Source organism: Sphaeramia orbicularis, chromosome 7 (assembly GCF_902148855.1).
Source record: "Sphaeramia orbicularis chromosome 7, fSphaOr1.1, whole genome shotgun sequence".
In the NCBI taxonomy this organism is placed as follows: domain Eukaryota; kingdom Metazoa; phylum Chordata; class Actinopteri; order Kurtiformes; family Apogonidae; genus Sphaeramia; species Sphaeramia orbicularis.
In genome coordinates, this window is record NC_043963.1 from 21,285,202 (window position 1) to 21,303,247 (window position 18,046).

Sequence of the window (18,046 nt, forward strand, 5' to 3'; positions counted from 1 at the left end):
TAGTCATATTGCACTCAATAGGATTATCTGCCAGTTAACTCTTTAACTGTTATTTTAATGTAGAATTAACTTGTATAAAGAATATTATGTAGATTAAAGACTGACAATCGCAAAAAATTATCTTCTAAACCAAAACTCATTGGAGATTTAATTAGATTCTTTTAAAATTTTAAATTAGTGGGAGGAAGATTTTTAGTTTCGTAGTAAAGCAAGGCACAACCAGTGGTGTGCTCTCTCATTAACATTTATCTATTAACCTTACATTGGAACATGTATTACATTGTATTCATGGGTAAAAATATGATGGAGAAATGATCAACAGTGTACTGTACTCAGTGTAAGACATGGAGTTTAGAATCATTCCATATTTTTTCTCCATCTCACAATCATGAGGTAATTAACTGGGAAATACTGTCAAGAAATTTAGAATTGTGTATTTTTTTGATTAAAATCAATTGATGCATGCTTACAAAATTACAGACACACAAAGTGCTCTCATGCGTACAAAAGTTGAACTTAAATTTGGCTCTAATGCAAGTCAGGATCTGAATATAATGTAGTGGAACAGCCAGGACAGTTTTCAACACTGAAACATACATGAAACCATTAAAACTCAGGCAAACAACCTTACTTCAACATACAGTACCGGTAACTTAAATAAGCCCCTCCTAGACCCCCTTTCCTTGCAAATCTTGCATGGCAGAACAAACACACCTCTCAGTTAAACAAAACCCCCTAAACAGAACACAGGAACATACAGTACATACACAGTGTTTCAATTGCAGTGACACTCAAGCTATATTTTCTCAATTTTGTCCAGCAGCTCCTAGACCAGTGCAGCAGAATGACCACAGTAAATGTTTCAAATGCATATAAACCCCAGTGAAAATATCAAATTTCACAGTGTTACACAACAGTCTCAAATACAGACTTTACATGATGCAGAAGCTTTTAATGCAACTATCACAGTCCTTCTACAGAACAACATGAAAACAATATGAAGTAGGTTTCATTGTGTATATATATATATATATATATATATATATATATATATATATATATATATTTTGCATTGCTTAGATTTTCATTGTCAGTTAATTCTTAGCAGTATATCCCAGAGAGCTTTTTAACATGACTTACATAAACTTAAACATTTAATGAAGACTGCTACCTAATGAATACTTAATTTTTTTTTTAAAAATATATGTAGGTTGATGCAGAAAATTAAAACAATGACGTAACACTCCCAAATCCTTCACACATCTGCTGCAGTAGTGTCTAAACAATCAAGTTCAAGGCATCATGGAGAAAATATTCAGTCTTTATAAGTTATCAACATGAAAATTCTTAAGTATCAGTAGAGTTTGATCTGTCTGATTCGGTGTTGCATGAGCCAATTAAGGATTTAATAAAAGTCTTTGGCAAAATGTTGTTGAACGGAGACTTTTTGAGTGCATACCGAGCCACCAAATGTAGACATACTCTGTAACATCCAGCACCGACTTTAACGTACAAACATCAACAAATTCAGATGTACTGAATCATCTCTGTCATTCACTGTCCTTCTGTTTCTCTAACCTCTGGAGAGAGAGGTCCATCTCAGAGCCTCACACAGTCACACCAACAAAAACCTTCAAAGGAACTGCTGCTGTCTGCATGAGGCTTCTGTTTCCTACAGCGGTTTCTCTGATCTCTGGTCCTTTCTGAGGATGCAGGCCATCTCTCTCCAACACTGCTGGTAACCTGCAACGATGACCATAAACAGCTCTCACTCACCTGTATACAGCATGAGAAGGTAAAGTGTCTTGTCATGCAATCACCTGTAGCCTTATTTATTACCTGAGGTGGTGGCTGAGTCTCATGACAAAATGTGTACGAAGAGGATAGCCAAGCCGATGTTGAGCAGGATGACCATGCAGATCATTATGGTGTTTGGGCCCTTTGAAAAGAGTTTCAAAGAAGTCAACCAGAAGAAACCACCAAGTATTAAAAAGTCACAAACAGTTTGAGTCAACATATCTAAAGACAAAAAATACAATAAAACACATAAACTTGTAGTCTGCCTTGGACCCAAACCTACAAATACACATCATCTACATTTATAAATTACTAATAACAAACTCAATTAATTATTTAATATCTATTATACTGAACAAACTCCTATTTCTCACTTTCCCTATTCTAAACCTTCCTCTATGCATCTTCTTTAAAATTAAATATGAAAATGAATATACATATCAAATCACTGCTCTGATATTTGCTCTCCCAATTGGTGACCTGATATAAACTGGTCCATGACACATTTTGGGCTGAAGTTTTGAAAAGGCAGCTTTAACGAAACAGGCCACAATGTTGTTAAAATAAATTACTTGTCCAAACACATGCAGTTTAAGAAAATAATGTTTAAAAGTTGACATAATACTTGCACCTCTTGACTCCATACATGCTACATTTCAGCCTCAGGATGAATGAACTGTCTCAGCTGCCTATAAAGTGCCTGGTCTTCAGCACAACAGCTTGGAAATATGAGATTTAACATAAGCTTAGTTGGAAATAGAAGGTAAATTTATTTCCTTCCTGTCTCACCTCTAGCTCCAAAGACTCAGCAGGCAGCTCCTTACTTTGGGTTGTCACTAAGGCCTTCTGTCTGGCTTCATTTTTGGGCTCAGCCTTCAAGGCTGATTTGAGAACAACGGCTTTCGGTTCCACTGGTTTGGGGACTATCTTTGGTTCAGGTGTGGGTGGAGGCCTTGGAGACGGAGCTGGACTAGGTTGTCTTCTTGACATTGGCTTTATCTCTGCTTTGCTGGAGGGTCTGCTCGGCTCCCTGGATTCTGCTTTGCTTTCAGACACAGATGGCGCTCTTTCCTGGACTGATGGAGGTCGTTCAGGTTTGAGTTCAGTGACTTTTGGCTCAGGGGTGACAGCTTTGGCAGGCACTTTACGGGTGGGACGCAGTGGTTCTTCTTCATCTTCAGAGATGAGGCTATTCCTTAAAGAGGAAAGAGCTGGGGCTGGAGCTGGAGCCGGAGCTGGAGCCGCAGCTGGAGCTGGAGATGGAGATGGAGCTGAAGGTGGAGCTGGAGCAGGAGCTGGACTGTCATCTGGAGCTTTAGCCTCAGCATCAAACTTCTGCAGTGCCTTGATCTCTAAATCAGAGCCCTGTTCGTTCTTCTGGCTCTGACGGCTCGGGGTGCGGGAAGGCCCACGGCTGCTGGGGGCATCTCCACCTTCAGGTGCAGCCGGGGCTGGGGCAGAAGCAGAAGATGCAGGGGTTGTGGGCCGACTGGTAGGCCTGCTGTTGGGTTTACTTGTACTTTTCCCACCTCCACCTTTGCTGGTTTTGTCTTCATTCCAGCTGCCTGGACTCAGGAGTTTAGTGTCTTCCTTGATGGTGATGCCTGGGCTTGGAGAGGGGGTGCGGCCTGGGGATGAACCTGGCATGAGACTGTCCAGTTCATTCATGAGTGGGCTGTCAGGGGGTGTGGGCAGGGGCTCCTCCTCGGCTAACAGCGGCTCATGCATGACAGTGTCTGTGTTCTCACTGCCCTCCACTGCCTCATGGAGCAGTCTCTTCTTCAGATACTCAGGCCCTGGTGAGACCAATTACACCATAATGTTAGAGTTTCAATATATTCCTGTACTGCTGCTCTCTGAGGGGTATGTGACATTTCTTGCACAGTGAACAATTATTAATGACAACCAATTATACAAAATATTGTAACCATTGGGGTAGTGTTACAACAATACCAAAGCCTCTAGGGAGTTCACTTTTTCCACTTAGAGTATTAACAGACAAAATATATCTGAAGTATTTATTTATTTTTGCTTTAAAAAAATCATTACTCCTATTAATAAGAATATTGTCTTACCATAGCTGAATAGTTTCAGTATATAGGTATGTGATTTGTGCATGCTCACATATCTACATTAAGAGTGTGTTGGAATCTGTGTGAGCTCAGGAGCTGTTTGTCTGTTGTAATATTTTATGGTGTTGCTGCTGTAGAGGAGCTAAAGAGATACATTGAGATGATTTTAAAACCTAATGAATGACTTTCCCAGTTACTCTGTGTAGAAATAATTTATATTGCACAGGCTATTATCAGAGATGTAGGCAAGTAAGTCACAGTCATTAGCTTAAAAACAGACTTAATGTCAACAAATGACCAGCAGAAAACAGAATCCAACACAAACTCCACCTCAACATCCAAGTGAATCTTACATATTAAATTTTAATGGCATCCTTTGCTTAAACTATTAATTTTCTTTGGCCACAGAAATAGGAAGCAGATTATAGATAGCTACTTATTTCAAAGAAAGACATTTTACTCTATTTTCAGCTCTGAAACAATGTAGAAAAAATTGAGTGAGGGTGTCTACTGAACTTCTACTTAGATTTTTCCATAATAAAATAAATCAGAGCCTATACACTGACACGTTATGTCTGTGTTGTTATCTCCTTAGCGAGAGGTCTTTCATGGAAGAATGCACAGCAGGACTGCGTCCATTTGCACTATTAGTCAGAGACGGTTTGGGCAGCTGCTCAGAAAACTGTCTAGCTTCTGTGGGTGTCTGATTCCTTTAGGGTCTCTGCTGTGGGAGAAAAATGCTTGTGAATGGCTCTGCAGCTTTTGTGTCAAAGTGTAAGTGTGTGTCGCCAGACTTCCAATGAAACTGATATGATACCTTCGACCCAATAAGATGTTCCATTTTTAGACATTCAAATGCGACTACCCTTGTGGTGCGCCTCAGCAGAGGATCTAATAGCTGAAGCTCTTAGTACATTAAGGGACAGAGTATAAAACGACAGAGTTAAAGACATAAATGCTTGGTTTCCTTTACAAAATATCTTAAAATAACCATGTAAGTGATGATAATAATACTTATGTGCTCCAGATGAGCAAATACATTTTGGTATGACGGTAAAGATGATAAATATGAGCCTCTGCATCCAATTTTAGGTGATCTGAATCCCTGTTTTCTGTAGAGTTAATTTGGTAGTTTTTACTCATGATTTGACTTAGCATTTCTCCTGGATGAAAGGGTTAATATTCACTGACCTGGCTGGTAGAACGAAGGGGAAAGCTCTTTGGCCACCAGTCGGGCAATGCTGGACTCACTGTTGGAGGCTTGAGCGGCCTGTTCAGCTCCGTCTGCCTTGGCCTTTGAATGGGATGTTCTGCATGGAACAAATGCAACACAATACACAAATATCAAACATCTTCACTTCTCCTTGCTATTACTGGCAACTCTTAAAATCCAACAAATCAACAAAACTGCACCCCTATATGCATGTTTCACATATGCTGTCTGTCATGAATGTGAGGTAAAAAAGTCCCAGACCTCCTAATTAAAGTAAATATAATCCCTGAGTACAACCCCCTGGAGACTGTGGTAGAAATTCTCTAAGTAGCCTACTTTTTCAGTAGCTCCTCCGGAAATTTGGAATGAAAACTGCATAAATGATATCAACGTTTTAAATTTAACTTAAGCAGCCACAAAACTATGTAAGTAGCATAGACAGTAAGCAGTCCTAAGTCTTACAATAGTCCAAAAAACTGTGTCGGGAAATCATGTCTTGGCTGACATCTTGTTAGCTTCAACATTAGCTACACCATCACCAGGAATAGTTGTGAGAGTCTGATAAGTTATATAACCTTAAATACTACTTAATAAAATGCTAATTAGTCAGTTTATTTTGATTTATTTAACCATTATTTAACCAGGACGTCCCTTCAGATAAAATCTCTTGCATAGTTACACACAATGTAAATCTTAAATGCAGCTATTCTTAGCAACTTACATTCAGTAAATCAATCAAAACTCTGTGTGTGTGTGTATTTCAGTTTTTAGACGTATGAAGTACAAACTTGTGGTTTATAATAGTATTTACCTTTAATGTGAGTTTATTCTTGTACTTCATTATATCTCAGAGGCAAATATTGTGCTTTTTATGTTTCACAGTTTCCTTTTCAGATTACATTTCTTCATCCCCTTACCACATATCCTCAAATGCGGTCACATAACATTTTTGTTTTAAACTGATGGATGGAGTAATGGTACTTTTTCCTTTACTGCTTAGATATTAACCTTAGAAAGTGGCAGACCGACACTATAAGAGGGTTTGTTTTTCCTATTCAGTCATGCTGATGTGAAGGCCAGGGGTGTGTGTCCCACTGGTCTTACGGCTCATTAGTATTACTATCTATTGAGAGAGGAGGTGTCCTTTTCTGCTGTTGGTCTGAGACAGAAATAAATGGTGCTTTTATCGTTCTCACCAAGACAATGAGTTATTACTGGCAAGCCACCGGGGGCACCGTCATCACATGTATCTCTGTATCGTTACAGTATATGAAGCACACAGTCCAGCAGTTTTTATGCCAGTGAAACTCTTTGTCTTCTTGGCCTTTCACCTTTGTTTTACGGTAACTTTTGGACAAACCTGTGATGATAGACAACTGATATTTTTCCACATTACTGATTGTGATTACTCTGTGAATACTTGACATACTGTAACTTTACACTGAGCTGAAAATAGCCCACTGGAGCACTAGAAGACTCAGTGGGGAAGGTGCTTCCCACTGGAACAATTAGAGACTCTTGAGGTTTCCTGCTCAATATAGAGGCGCTCCACCTGTCCACACACAGTCAGCACCTCCTTTTCCAGGAACCCCCCCACACACGCAATAATAATCACACTGAAATGACTAATTTTATGTAGAGTTAAAACAACAACAGCTGCTGTTTAATTACAAGCCTTTTAAAACTAATCCCTGTGGTACAATTAATAACTATCTCATAACCCATTAATACACACACACACACACACACACACACCAGGACACGCATTAAAAGTGTAAACATGGACAAATGTTATATTCAACAAAACATTGCATAGGTTTATACAGTCTCAGCATAGATGGTTGAGGCACACATTTATTACTTATATGATTACAATACTTCATTGGTAACAGACAGATGTGTCAAAACATATTCATCTGTATTTTAATCCCTCCAGATAAAGTGTCGTGTTTAATAGTTGACAAGATGGCAGCTCCTCCATTCTGCTGGGTAAGTTGCCAGTTAGTGGGTAGAGGAGAAAGGATGGCAACAGATGGCTTCATGCTGCTCTTCACCCGAAACTCACCATGGAAATCCTGTGATCTGAGTGGAGCTCAGCATTCAGCACAGTACCAACTATGCGCCAAGTAAAGCAGAATCAAACGCAACACTCAGAGGGAGATAGTGGTGCACTGATGGCTGGTTGAGCTATAAATATCTCCTACGTCAACTTTAACAACACAGTGTAATGCAGTATATAGATACCTTATATTTCCACTAACACAGGTCTCTCTAAGTACCATAAATTTGACAAAATCGCATTGATAAATGTGGAGCTCACAATAATAGATTTAATTCTTAACCTCTTCAGACCTGAGCTTTGAATTTGTATTTTACAAATACACTTAGATCATTTGTAATAACAAATAAGAAAAAGCATTGTCTGCACTGGGGAACAATCGGTTTATTTTATTGTATAACACCAGTGTGTCTCTGCATTTGTTGATGCATAAACGAGGCAACAAAGGTTTTTCATTACACTGATTTACACAAATCAGTGTAAATATACACTGTCACCCACAAAGCAGGAATAAAATCTTTGTACCTTTTTGTTATGAAATGACCATGATAATGTGAATTATTTTTGGTTAGTAAAGTGTAATCATTGCACCTGGTCAAAAGTGATTTGTTATGTGTATGAATAGGAATAAAAGAGGAATGGATCTGAAAACAAAAGCCTTCCTACCACTGTGATTTTGTTATCACTAGAAGACAGAATATAGTGTGGACTAATAAGCAGATTCAAGCAGGATTAAATATAAGGTGCAGAAATCCCAACATGCAAAAACATAAGGTCTCAGAAGTCACATTAGCTCAGTAAAGAAAGTCATTCTGACTTGTGCTGCAAAATAAAAGCATAAAACAATTCCAATTGGAGAAAAAGACCAGCATTTAGGTGCTTCTTAACATGATTTAACAGTAATGTAGCTGTATATTAGTATCACGGTATCCTGATTTTTTTTTTTTTTTTTTTTTTTACCAACATAAATCATCTGTATAACTTTTTTAAACTTAATTTTCTGCTTTTACATTTAAATTTATTGATGTGAACTGTTAAATAGACCAATAAAATAAAATACTATCTCACTCAGGCAATAGATGATGTTTTTTTTTTTTTTTTTTACAGCCAATAAGATAGTTTTATATGATGTGAGTCCTCATATTTCTACATACCTTCATAAATGTACAACAATAGGATTCATTAAAAAGTGTCACAGACGTCCTTTAAGTTGTGTTCTACTGAAGTCTGTGTGTGAATATTTCTCCTCAACAAAACACGACATTTGACACTGCGACCTAAATACCCCTTGTGGCTTCAGGGCTCCCTTAAGGAGACACTGGTTGTACTGTGAGGAGTGATGAGACGTCAGCTGTAGAAAGACATTCAATTGTGAAGAGGCAGTCTTCAACACCTGCAGCTACGAGATTACAGATTCAAGCCCAGCGAGTATCATAATGTAGGGTCTGTTCTAATGTCAAAGTTGATCTAGAAATAGATCCTACTGCTCTGTTTTTACCCTCAAAGCTGTTCTATAACCATCTGTTTTTTGTCATGCTACAGTTGTCCCGGAGCCTGCTGATGGCGAGATGTACTCTGTCATTTAGGCATGTGCCACTGGATCTTTGTGGAGGGTCCTATTCAACTATGTGCGCCTATGTGTGTGTAGACAGTGTGAAAGAGTGATTTAGCTTCTATTAAAAGATGACTAAATATTTCAGAACATAATTAAAACACTCTGCCAAAATACACATAGGCTACAGCACTAAAAAATACGCATCCTCATTATTTCAACATAGCTATCAAGTCACATAAGAGACAGAGATAAAATCACTTAGCATCCATTCTCCTTATGATTTAATTTCTCACCAAATAAAATAATAAAGCAATCTAGAAATAGTCTGATGCTGAGGTCAGAGCTCAACTTTGTTTACAAATGTTACGACCTGCTGATCATTCGCCAATACAAAATGTCCAGCATCAGCAATACAGTATGTAAGCCAAGCCGTATAACTAAAGCTAGGTGTGGTACATATATACGCTAACCCTTTATACCCAAGCATTTGCTTATGAGCTGTGTCATATTTATAACCGTGGGACCATTCGACACCGCTGCTGACGCAAGGTGGACTGAGGTCTGTGATCTCTGCGAAACTAAAGCACACGGCGGCTGAGAGTACAACAGAAACAGACAAATCAGGTAGATGTGTAACATGAGCAGACAGGTGTGTTCTACAGCGTAGATAGGTCTAACTTTGATTAGTGTGCATTCTACATAGAGAAAAATGGGGTAATGTTGCAGCATAATAATGTATAAATAGAAAAACAAAGAGACACTAGGTTCCAGCATGAGAAAACAGTGTGTCTGTGACTAGGCAGGAAAAATGGGGTTTGGAGGCAGGGGGTGGAGGGATAATCAGCTGTTGCATTCCCCAGTGATTGTGATACAGCAAGAGTGTGCCTGTCCATATTTAGTCAGGGCTCCTCTTTGACCACAGGGCCTCTGTCTGTGCGTCATTTACACCCTGTTCTGCCGTACAGAACCTCCTCCAGACGCCTGCCGACCGATCCACGCAACAGAACAATGTCCACATAGAGTCTGAATGCCAGTGAACGCTTACCTAACTGGATGTAAAGTGGATGGGGCCTGGCCTCCTAGCGCACAGGTTGTCCATGTATTTTTAACCCCCCACTTCATTGCCAAAGGATCATAGAGTGAGGAAACCGCAGCCAGGAACAGATGTGTCATGTCTCTGCTGCTCGCTTATATAATAATTGATGATAATTTAGAGCACAGGCTGCTCAGAGTGCCTGTTGTTTAGCTTGTCTTCCAGCTGTTAGGAGTTTTATCCACTAAATTAAAGCGTTTGGTATGGATGCATATTTGATTGGAACAAAATAAAGGTCACTGAGGTTCTGTAGAAAGCCGCTCTACATAAATACTGACTGTTTACTTCCATTGTTGTTCCACTGTGCATGTGCTGTGGGTGAGTTAAAACTAATTCATTGAATACACTGAATGCTGACCAATAACTCTTATTATGCTGCTTATCCTTGGAGTAAATTATTTAGATTTCAGACTGCAGGGACAGAGGTCTGTAGTCCATCAAGCACAAAGCTCACTGCTGTAAACACACGGCTACTTCAGGTGCAGAAGATGACTGCTGGCAAACACACACTGCCTTGTACGGTCATACACAAAGTGAATGTATGAACAATACACTAGGCAGTTGACATTTTGCTTGATTTTTTTTAACTGAACACTCAGGTCAGAACAGCGCTAGCAATAAATTATTGCAGGAGTGATATTTTGCTTTTTTTAAATGGAATTATGCATTTTGAATATTTCCCTGTGGTCTACATAAACTGTAAATGCTATACTTGGGTCTAAATTCTTCATTAATTCAACTCCACAGGTCCATCTTCAACCCTATTTCTGAGTAATGACACCAGAAAGGTCGTTTTGAGCACTGGCCCTGTAAATGCAAATGAGCCACTTCACACCCCACACCCCTTAGGCTGTTGACTGTGCTGCTCTGTCCCATTCAACCAACAACTGAACATTTTAGGTAATCGCCTTGAAGTTTGGACATATTTTCAGTTTTTACTACAACCGCTGGTGCTGGCAAACAATTATGTTGTACTCAGAGAAATGTTCGTCGGAAGTCTTGACCTTATATGTGCAAATGTTGTGACGTAACTAGTCATAGATGTCATCATCCTCATCATATCTTATTGCACCAATGCTGAATCCATTTCTGGACAGTGCTATTTGCTTCCTGAAGGTCTTGGTTGGAGGGCCAAGGTCGAAGGCCCAATGGGCACCAATGCAAGATGTGTTCCATTGATTGGACCGCTGCACCACAGGGGCATTCAGTGCTGGTGGTGAATCCCCACTTGTGGCAGTTGTCATTAGTTTGGCCAACCTGTACTCTGTTACTCCTATAGCCGTTACGACATAGACGTAACAAATTAAGAAGGATTTAAAACAGGTTGTAGAAATCCAAAATGCCAAAATGAATATAAATAAAGCTTTGCAGCACCCGGAGGGTTCAAATTCAAACTTTATGAACTACTAGGGTCCACAAATACACAAATAAATGTACCAAAGATTAATAAAAGTGGATTTAGCAAAATATGACCCCTTTAAGATATATTACTCTGCCACCTTTTCACCATTAGTCTTTACAATCAACTGTAGCACAAAATATAGTCAAACAGCAATGCCCATATTACAAATGTATTATAATTTTGTACTTGACAAATGCTGGTTGTAGTCCACCAAACCCACCAAACCCTATAAATGATATGCAGATTTAGATAGTTTTCATTACTTTTGACAGACTTATAGTTACAATAAAAAGAGAAAAATGTACACACCCATGCAGACTTCACACTTTTTCTTATGTACTGAAGGCACTTAACACTGGGTCATTTTTGAGAAAAGATGTGATGGCGAACATTTGTGCAGCTTCATGGAATAAATAAAATGGTAGCTCATTATTTCTCAGAGACTTTTCCACTTATTTCCACTCAAATACAACTCTGGTTTCTATAGGTCATTGGTGACAAAATCAGGACTTTATTAAGATGGCCTTATTAAGTCATCCTTTTGTTTTGCTCTACTAAAAGAAGTTAAGCATTTAAACAGTTGCTGTGACTGCTATCACTGAAAAGATTTCCTAGACTTCTGACCTGAGTGCAGACAGATTTATCAACACAAACAGTCACAGAGACAAAACAGTTGTAAGGTCATGTTGTGAACTTGTACCTTGTTTAATAGCATGGATTTCCAAAGACACAACTTTTGAAAAGACAACAGTTGAATTCTATTGTATTCCTCTGACATAAGCTGTGGTAGTATTATATTTATATATCTATTCCCATCAGCTATAGAGAGTTTCAGGTTTAATGCTACTCCAGAGGACAGACTGTTTGTTGCATATTAAGGGAAACTGAAAGTGAGGTTGATATTTTCTTTTATTGTCTTGTCGACAAGGATGCAGGGGATGCATTTGTTTTAGTTGAATTTCTATATATTTCTTTTGACTGGATCATTATGAAAAAGTTGAGCAATGATTCAAGAAGGGCATCTTTTTTATTTTCAATTTTATTTGTTATGACAGAATGTGTTCTTTAGGACTGAGCTGTGAAGGAAACTCAGTTTGGTATTGAAATGAAGTATGAAGTGCAATGTTTTCAACATTAGTATTTAGAAAAGAATCAAGGAGGATTATTTGTCTGTACGTACCTGGAAGCAGCGATCTCTGCCTTCTGCTTGGCAATGGCTGCACCTCTCTGGGCTCCCTCCACTGCCCGCTCCACCTTCTGCTTGATCTTGGTTCCTTTCAGCTGGATCATCCTCTTCTTCACGGCCTTCACCAGCATGTTGTTCATGTACTTACCCTCCTCCTTCCCTCCCTCAGCAAAGGTGGTGCAGCCATACCCGTGTCTCTGGTTATTCAGCCACTCGCCCTCATACTTCAGCCCACTGGACCTTTCACTTATTCCATATCCTGAGCGCTTGTCGTTCTTCCACTCTCCCATGTAAACCTCTGTGGTGGTGGCGTCGATGTCAGCCTCCACGGGGGGGAAGTCCTCGGCTCCGGCCAGGCTCTCATCTCCGAGGCTGATGGTGGAGTTGGTGTCGCTGGCGTTGGAACTGAGGGCCGATTCTGTCCTCAGGAAGCTGATCTTACTCTTCTGACTGGAAAGAGAAGTGTTTGATTCTGACTTCTTCAGTTTACCCAACAGGGAGCTCCTGCGAAACAGGCCCTTCTTCTTGGGTTTCACAGCCTCTGGGTCCACCTGGAGGGTGAGAGCAAAGCCTCCACGAGATGGCCCCAGCTGGGTAGGGGTGGTGACGGGGGTCTCTTCACCTGAGGCGTTGGTGGTGGTGATGACTGGGATATCCTGTTGCAGGACGGTGCCATTGCTGTGCTCGCTGCGAAGGGAGGTCAGGGAGGTACGAAGAGGGGAGCGGACCACTGCTGCCATGCCATAAGGGACGCTTTGACGGACCCCATAACCGTGTCGCATCCCTCCAGTGAACTGACCTTGGAAAGTACCTGAAAATATCAGAAAAGTGGCAGCTTTTATTAATTTAGGAGTGTTACTACATATACTACTTCTTCTTGCAATACATTATCAATACTCCGATACAAAATTAGGGCTGGGTTACAGCATCAAAAATGTTATCATGCTGAATAATGTAGCTGTCATGGATGTTTGTACACTTATGTGTCATTTGTTGATGAATTTGTGGAAAAATAAGCCTCTACACAGTCAAGTCAGAGGTGTAAAGTCTGTTATAACAGATGTAAACAACCAGGATAGTTGTTATCTTAGAAATGGAGTTGGGTAACATCAACAAGTGAATGTCTTCAAATGCAAAATAGACTTCATCCATAAACTGTGTATAACTAGTGAGTTTGCTGTTTTGGCTGTTGCCCTGTCGCTCTTTCGATCCCGAAGTGACCATATTTAGACAAAGAAAGGAGTGGTGTCGTGGAGGCGTAAACGACAAAGAAATTTGTGGAGAATGGATTGGTTGGCAGTCAGGCCTTCCTTTATTGTGCACAAGTGAGAAACTGACAAACGAAGCTTCACCCTCTGTCAGAAGTCAGTTCTGACCTGTCCTGGAAGTCAGTCTAACTTATAGTAGCCTGCGCTAAGCTTAAATATGATTGGTTAATATGATGATATGTATGACACTGTCGCTAAGCAGAAGAAAGAAAATAAGATACAAACAGAAAGAATGCAAGACCTTGGAGTTGTCCTGGGAAGTTTTGAGGAGTTGGGTTATGCTGTATCTTGTGGTATCGTTAGAGACAAAGTAGCTTAGAAAACATGCAGAATTGAGAAACTGACTGAGAGCAAACATTCCTATCTAGGCCTGTGATTAGAAAGAGAATGAAAACTGAAGAGCTATCATAGGTGTCTTATAAACTAATAGAAGACTTATGGTCAGTATTAAAATCAGTATTAACAGTGGATGGACTAATGCTAAATGCTAGCTTACTGACATCAGGTGATTTAATGGTATTGTCATTGTAAGTTAATAACAACAACTACAGTTGTAGTCTCTATCTTGAAAAATAAACATTTTATTCAAGAAACAGAAGCTTAGAAAGTCTGACATGGCAGAAAAGTAAGCTGTCAATTACATATGTCGGTAAAAGTCCAGCACAGCAAAAATCAAAACCTTACATTTGGAAATCTCATCAAAAGAGGAAATATTTAGAGATGGACCACCAGAAAGCAGATTAGACAAACCAAATAAAAAGAAATAAGACTCCTGGGAAATTACTATTTTTAGTGAATTTCAGTGTAAGTCAATGGGAGTTAAGCCTTTTTGAAGTCAGTCTCTAATGGCCATCAGTGGTTTTACATTTTAAGTTAGCTCTATATTTTGGTACCATGGATGTTGATCCAAAACAATGTTCACATAAACCCTTGAACATGTGAAAATCTTACATATTGAACCTTTAAGATTGAGTGATGGTTGAATAAACTAGATGGTTAGTTGTCATATTAAACTTATGTCAGAACATGACAATCATTTTAAACAGCAGAACATTTAATAAATCTGAGCCACTGTGCATGACAGTGATGCAGCATGTCGACCTTCTTCATCTTCCTATAATTTATTTGTGTATCACCTCTCTCTTCTGTGACATATTCCTACAGATCAGATTTCCGAATGCTATCTATACGTTGAGATTTTAGCAAACATTTTTTGAACATTTATAATATTTATATCAAATAAAATTTTAATGTTATAATTACTGCTACAGTGTCCAGTTCTACACCAAATATAAATTATTTTTTGTACACATAGACATTTAAACTACAGTCAGTGTTTACATGTTGAGGAGGCACCAAGCTAAACCTTATGAACTTTTTTAGTAGATTTATCTCAGTTGTCAAAAAATGTGTGAAAGTGACACCATAGTGCAGTAGATAAATATATGCCCTGTTTTGTACATGATTTTCTTTCAGGTAGATATATATCGGTTAATCAGTTGGACTAATACTGCTCTTCTCAACTACAATTACTGACTTTGAGAGAATCACACCTGAAAAAACTTGCATTTTTTCCACTTAGTTTTATGTTCAGTTCCAGGTTTATTTAATATGTACACTGCTGCTCACAAAGTTGGAATAAAATACTTTCATCTCTTCTCATGTTGTGATTATGGCAATAGGATATATTCTTGATAGATAAAGTGTAACTGGGAGTCAGTATATAACCATTACACTTTGTCAAAAGGTGATTAAGGATGTGCATAGGAATAAAAAAGGGAATGTGTCTGAAAACTTTAAAAATTATTCCAACTTTATGAGAAACAGTGTATATTCATTTGACTTTGATGTTTGGATCCACTTGTAGTTTCTCATAAAGTTAAAGACTATTCATTTCTGACAGTGCTATTTAATATTAGCCTATTCATTTTCCTACTCTGAACTGTCATAATTAAACCGTCCACCTCTACTTTGAAGTATGTCAAGTATCATAGAGTCATTAGTGATAGTGTTGGACTATGAGTTACACTGATTCCCAGTTCTAATCATTAAAAGCTTTCTCTGAGTTCAGGCTAATGCTACCACAATGTCACGGATATCTATAGTATAAAAAGTCTCATTCACGAAAGGCCCTGACTGCCCAATCATCTTAGGTTCTGGCCTCGTGTCGAAATTGACAAGTGTGTGGATTATAGTGACAGGCCTGGCCCGTGAGGCCAGAAGGGCTCACAGGCTATTATTACATCCTGACATCTGGTGCGATCACATCCCCTCACCCACCGCTCTGCTGCTAGTTCCACCAGGACGGGCTTAAAGCTGATGAGTCAGCTGTTAAGGAGGGAAACCACTGCTTGAGACAAACAGAAAGCAACACAACCACTTTGATTTGTCTAACTTGTTTAGTTTAATCTATACGCTCAAATGGTTGACCTGGAAGATGCATGTTTCTGGAGATTACAACTGAATTGAAGGAAAACTTGCCCAAAACATCCAGGTTTTCTTGTAAAGTTGCTTAAGATAACCACATATGCTAATGGTATGGAGGAATTTCACCTTTATCCTCACATGACCTTCCCCCAGACTTATTTTCTCCTCTTTTTGGTGATAAAAAAAGCAACTGTTTCTTGCGGTGTTTGATTTCCTACAAGGTTTAAGCTCCCGTTGACTGACAGCAACAGACTGATATTTCCTTCTAACTCAGACATCACAAATGACCATGAGGATTGTCAGGATGGCATTTTCCTCTTCTATGATTTGTCTCCACATTACATGCTTAGCTGATTCAGAGATATTTCTACTTATAATACCACAGCTCTGTTAGAGCCAATACTCAGGTTCAGTGCAGAAGTACTCTATTACTCATGTTATTACTTTGAAAATTCACAAGTATAATGTCCAAATACTTTGTACTGTCAAGATAAACCTGACAGAGTTGTTGTTTGTGTTATACTTTAATGCTGTTTGTGGTTTAATTATATTTAAATAGAATCTATATAGTACACTGTCGTCCATAATTTAGTTTTTTCCCTCATTTTATTTCTGTTTATGCACATCAGTAATAACTTTGGACGAGTGCACCTGAGTCCCAGTTAAACTTTATCTATCAAGAATAAATCATATTGTCACAATCATTTCAAAGAGGTAAAAAAAAAAAAAATTATTCCAATTTTATGGGCAACGGTGTGTTTAAAGCTTAATCACAAATAGGGTCTAGGCTCAAAGTAAAGCATATAATAAAAAGAAGAGTAAAATAAAGTTATCTATGTGCACAACTTGAGCAAATGACCTGCAGCTGCAACTGGAAGATCTGTGTTGCACTAAAACAAAGTGTGAAACTATAAACCTCACCTCCATCTGCATATGTTTCTGTGCCATATCCATCCTGAAGCCCATTATTCCATGTGCCTTCGTACTTCGCTCCACTGCCAACACTGATCCGGATGCCGTACCTCCCTTTGAATCCATGAGTCCATTCCCCTTTGTAAATCCAGTGTCCTTTGGTTTCTATTCCCAGACCATGACGCTTTCCCTGGGACCAGTATCCTTCATAGGTGTTTCCGCTAGGCCAGGTGTAGACTCCCACCACCTCGAAGCCGTAATTCCAGGAGCCTGAAAACTCCCCCTGGCCTTTGGGTCCGGTGCAGATGCCATGACCGTGGGCTTTACCCCCCTCCCAGCCTCCGCAATAAGCTCCGCCGTCGTCAAACTCAAAGCGCCCTCCACTCATAGCTCCAAAGCGGCCAAATTACGCACTGATCAGAAAGCAAACCTGGTTTTGGTTTGTTACCTGGCTAAAGATAAAAGCTCCGTTTGTGCGCCTTCACCTTCACCTGACATTAAACCTGGTTGGATTGATCCTTAGTGTTGGACTTGAGTGGATTTCTTCTGTTCTGGTTGTAGTTTCTGAGCGTGTCCATGAAGCTCCAGTGCGTAAAAATCACTTTACAGGAACTTAATTTTGGTTTTTCTTCTTCTCCAGATTACTCCAATGTCCTCCTCTTGTTTGCGTCGAATTCACACATGAGTAGCTGTAGATTCCTCCAGATCAGTGGTTTTATGTTACAAATGATGAAGCCAATAATTAAAGATCTGAAACATTGCTTTGCTCTGCCTTGACAAGCCAGGGGTCTTACATGGCTTTCCAGGTGGCCACAGAGAAAAGCCCCTCTCCCCCTGTCCCTGCCACCCAGCTATCTCCTGACAGTCGCTGCTGTTGGAAATATTTTAGCAGACCTAACAAGGCGACCACTCCACACACACACACACTTCCAAAAATACAACCCAATCCTTACTCTGCTGCCTGCAAGGAGCCATGCCAGAGTCTTGCCACTTCGGGACTGAAGTACATGCCATTCAGGACTCTGCTCTGCAGCCTAAATACGCCCAGTTCATTCAGGTTGA

General features: G+C 39.5%; 1 protein-coding gene across 1 annotated transcript; it reads right to left on the reverse strand.

Moving 5' to 3' along the window:
• Positions 1–1,065: 1,065 nt before the first annotated feature.
• On the reverse strand, positions 1,066–17,833 carry jph2 (junctophilin 2). The gene is made up of 6 exons (XM_030138007.1): positions 16,994–17,833; positions 12,372–13,188; positions 5,061–5,179; positions 2,587–3,593; positions 1,840–1,939; positions 1,066–1,743 (listed from the first exon to the last, which is right to left on the reverse strand). Exons 1-5 carry the CDS (start codon positions 17,370–17,372, stop codon positions 1,859–1,861), a joined length of 2,403 nt encoding a protein of 800 aa, XP_029993867.1. The 5' UTR covers positions 17,373–17,833; the 3' UTR covers positions 1,066–1,743; positions 1,840–1,858.
• Between the last annotated feature and the right edge of the window lie 213 nt (positions 17,834–18,046).